Genomic DNA, 4464 nt, shown 5'->3' with positions numbered 1-4464 from the left:
TGTATATATATATCTAAGCTGGCCTCAAGTCAATGAATAAGTGCACCAATTGTTAAATCATACACTCTGAATACCCATATTTTATAAAAGCTGATTATCTACTGTTAAAGCTGGGATTTTACTACCCAGAACCCAATTAAATTTAATTCCAAAAAGTTGAACCAAAAAGTCACTTAGATATGATCTGTATGACGAAATGAAGTGGGGTAAAAAAAAAAATAAAAATCACACATTATACTTCTTTTTAAAAAGAATTCAAGAGGGAAAAAATAAACATATCATCAGTCAGACTTGGTGTGGTTAGTGTGATGGTCAGGGCCTGCATTGGATTCTCTGGGTCCATAAAACTTGCTGTTAAATCGCTAATTTAGCACACCTATGAAAAGATCAAGGGACAAATATCTTTCCATCTATAAGTTAGTTACCTTAAGGCCAGACCTACTTGGCTTGTTAAATTGAATCTGACTCTCACAAATTCAATTACTGAATGTCTGAATTCTTCTAAAATCTGTGCCGTCTCACACATTTTCAAAAATTTTTCTCCAGTCGCACAGATACAACTAAATATCTTTTGAAGGAGGAATTTAATTAGTCAGATGCAATTAAAGGAAAGGAAACAGACACAACTGGACATGTTTAAATTAACTCTGGCTTATGTGAAATCACCAGAGGCATCGTAGCAACAGCTGTTGGTTTAGGAAGCAGATTACTATGGCAGGCAACACTTGATTTAAGAAGAAATCCATCAAAAGTGGGTAAATGTTCCATTCCTGAACCTAATAATTAATTCTCTTTCCCTCTCAGGCATCATCTCTGTAAACAGCCGCAGGTCTCCTTTTACAGCCAGTGGTGAAAACGAGATCTTGGACTTGGAAGGGGATCTTTATTTGGGAGGTCTGCCCGACAGCCGGGTGGGTTTGGTGCTTCCAACAGAGCTCTGGACCGCTATGCTGGACTATGGTTATGTAGGCTGCATCCGGGACCTGTTCATTGATGGACGGAGCAAGGACATCCGGCAGATAGCTCAGTCACAGAACGCAACGGGCATCAAGTCATCGTGCAGCAAGATGACAGGGAAGCAGTGCGACAGCAGCCCCTGCAAGAACAGTGGGGTGTGTAAGGAGGGATGGAACCGGTTCATCTGTGACTGCACTGGAACAGGCTTCTGGGACAGTACCTGTGAGAGAGGTCAGTTTTCCTCAAGTCTTCTTTTTAATCTCAGTGTTGTTGTTTTTTATAGAGATTTATAGAGGCAAAACATTTGAAGGATGATAAAAACACGTTTGAAGCGGTTTGGTGTTTTTGTTGGACTTGAATCAGGATTTATGGTTATTTCTTTTTCCACTTCTGGCTTTTGTAAATCTTTTAGCTACTGATGGTAGCCAAACCATCACACACAGCATTTAAAATATGATATTTTAAAATTTCTAGGTGACTTATCACTTGTATAAAGATCATAGGTAATGCCACACTGAGCTCGTAAGAGAGAAGGTTTTTTCTTTTTTATTATTATTCTCAACAAAAAAAGCACCTCATGTTGGCAATTAGCGCAATTAAAATAACATGCTTTGTAAAGAAAAAATGAAATAGGTGTTGAATACTTCATGAAAAGAAATTCAAAAAGAGCAAGCTGGAAGAAATCAGAAACAGTAGTTGCTAAAAATGAATCAGGTCATGTTTTCCTGCCCCTCAGGGTGAGAAAAATGGGTGTTTGCAGATTTGCTGCTGTACAGGTCTTTATCAGGCTGGATGCTGCCAGCAGATTCAGTTTTGCTGTTTGTATTTTACATAAGAAGATTTGTTATGGGCCATTCACTTCCTCATTTTTTTTTTATAATTAAATATCCATCTAATGCTAATATGGCCAAAGTTTAAAATTACCTATTGCAACAGGTGCAACAAAATTATTAATATTGATACTATTTTCAGATAGCAGAAATAATCCTTTGTCTGTGACCAGTTCAGACCGGCTTGTCTCTTCTGTTTCTTTAAAATCGAGGCACAAAGAGAGTTACCTACTGCTGATAAGATGTGACTGCTCCTAAGCTCTTTTAAAAAAAGCTTCAATTAAAAAGGTCTGACCTTTTCCTATAAGAGTCTCTTTTAAATTGTATTTTTTTTTTTTTTTAGAAAAAATGTGCTCCATGTATAAAATGGAAATATATTCTCATTGGCTATTTTTTTACAGATACCTTTGTAGATCAGATGCATCGCTAATTCCTGAAAAAAATCCAGTTCTTAAATGCCAAATGAGGTAAAAGTTCTGCCCTTGCTATGTCTCAAGAAAAAGTAGTGACACCACAAGAAAACTCTCATAATGACTTTTTGTTTTTAAAAGAAAAAGTTATCTTCTGAGGTCAAATCACTTCAATTCATTGTTTTCTGCTGCGCAAGGTACTGCATACATGGTGTGAATAAGTTTAGAAATTTAATTTTGCTTCCCAGAACTTACTAATCAAGCAATAAGAGAAACAAATTAACTGTTTGGTTTAACTTTTTTTCATTTAGATTTGTAGAGCACAAATATACGTGTCAAAATACGTGCATCATTTTTCAGTTAGTTGGACGAGCGCTTTGCAGCAAGAAGGTCTTCAGTTTAAATTCCTGCCTCGGGTCTTTTTGCATAACATTTGGTGTTCTTGTTGTACATGAATTGGTTATTGTCAGGTACTCTGACTTCCTCAAACAGTCTAAAAATACTAATGTTAGGTGGATTTGTGTCTCTAAATTGCCCTTATTTGTTGATGTGTTCACAATATAGTTTGTCCTGTTTATCTTTGTAATGGGTTAGCAACCTCTCCAGGATTAAAATGGCAGCTCTTTCCCACCTTTTGCCCAAAGACTGTTGGCGATAATTAACATTCCCCCCAGTGACATTACAAACAGCTGTTTTTTACTGTTTTTTTTTTTGTTTTTGACTTAATAATTGCTGTGACAGACTGGAGACTTTTTCAGGGTGTACCCTACCTCTCGCCCCATAGACTGCCATTCTGGGTCCCCAAGAAAAAAAGACCCTTAACCCCACACAGCTCCCCGGGCCCCCACAAGTGCGCATCCCCAAGGGGATGCATTAAATCCAGAGGTAAATTTCTCTAAAGTGAGATCAATAAAGTTAAAAAAATAAATAGACAAAGGGCTTTAAAGAATCGCCATGCTGTCATGGTTTTAAGGTGTTTGGCCCACATGCAGATGGTGGAAAACAGACGCAGTTTAAGATGCTTATTAGACTACACAAAAATAATATCAGTTCAGAACAGGGGCCGCAGACAAGGTTTGGAACTTCAGTGTTCGGAGTTGTCCAACTCGGTAGTACCGAGGGGAACACCAGAGCGGAATCTGAGCAGCAGGGATTCAGAAACCAGTCCTCAGAGCATGGAGACAGGCAAATCCACAACTTTAAAATACAGCTGTTCTAATTGAATCCAAATGTAAAAGAAAGGCAGTTAAAAGTCTTCTTTTATTTTCCCCAAAATGAATTACAACAGTTAAGATCCAACAGATATTAATGATTTTTATATAAAGTATATAATTTCATATTAGATTGTTTTGTTTTCTTTTTTCTGCATTGTTTACTGTTATATTTGAATAGCAAATACATAGTTTTGCAAGAGAAATTCCCACAGAAAACATGTTTTTAATTCACAGTTTGGAAATAATTAGAGAATAAACCAATTCAGTTAGCAATTGATATATTGGTTCAGTTCTACAGTGTGTGTATAAAACTAAGTCTAAAACACATTTTGTCAAATATATAAAGTAAAGCTAAAATTAAAAAAAGTTAAAACTATATTTCCTCCTACCTCAAGTCTAGTGTAAAATTGACAAAGGTGGAGCTGCAGTCTTCTAACAATGGCTTTTCTAGTGAATAATTTCCTGTTTTAGGAAAAATAAGCAGAAAAAAATGAGTCAGGATACTTCATATTATTTATGACAGCTATGCTAAAAAACTATCTGGATTTCACTTTTCCTTCATATTTTTTTTGTGTCGCTTGTGATGCTTGTGCAGAGATATTAGATTTCCTGTTGGTCAAATGGGCTCTTCTTGTTTTAGTCTGAAGAGATCAGCAGCATAAAGTTTTCATGAAGCTGTAGAGATGGGGACTCTCCAGGCTGTGGGAGAGTGTGTTATCAGGGTATTGTCCAGAATCTTCCTGGCTTTTTTCACGATTTTACTGAGATCTGCTGGGTTCACCAGAGGTCCTGGAGCACTCTCAGAAGAGCCTGAGGCATGTAAAGAATCTAGCTTGTATGCCAAGTAATGAGTGCCTTGAGAGCAGGCTGTTGAAGCAAGAAGGGACATTAGGTGGGGAGATGATAATTTATCATAAGCAGAGTCAGTAGAGAATATCTACATGTAGGAACACTGCATTTCAAATACATAAAGGACTGACCTAGTCATCCTTTGTGACGACACATAAAATTGCAGGGTATCTCAGCTTAATGTTCACAGAGAGAGTGACATTT

The 4464-nt window shown here is 37.0% G+C and overlaps 1 protein-coding gene across 10 annotated transcripts in view; it reads left to right on the top strand.

The window, feature by feature from the left end:
• nrxn3 (neurexin 3) overlaps nt 1-4464 on the top strand; it is a 380526-nt gene that overhangs the window by 117420 nt on the left and 258642 nt on the right. For all 10 annotated transcript variants that reach the window (XR_001481465.1, XR_001481464.1, XM_015383267.1 and 7 more), the window contains one exon: nt 805-1188. Coding sequence is in view for 8 of the 10 variants with exons in the window: in XM_015383267.1 (XP_015238753.1) it covers nt 805-1188 (384 nt within the window). In the remaining 2 variants the exon portion in view is untranslated. The remainder of the gene's footprint in view (nt 1-804; nt 1189-4464) is intronic.

Source organism: Cyprinodon variegatus, unplaced genomic scaffold (genome assembly GCF_000732505.1).
Source record: "Cyprinodon variegatus isolate N-32 unplaced genomic scaffold, C_variegatus-1.0 Scaffold279, whole genome shotgun sequence".
NCBI classification, from domain to species: Eukaryota; Metazoa; Chordata; class Actinopteri; order Cyprinodontiformes; family Cyprinodontidae; genus Cyprinodon; species Cyprinodon variegatus.
This window is presented reverse-complemented; position numbering and strand designations above follow the sequence as displayed.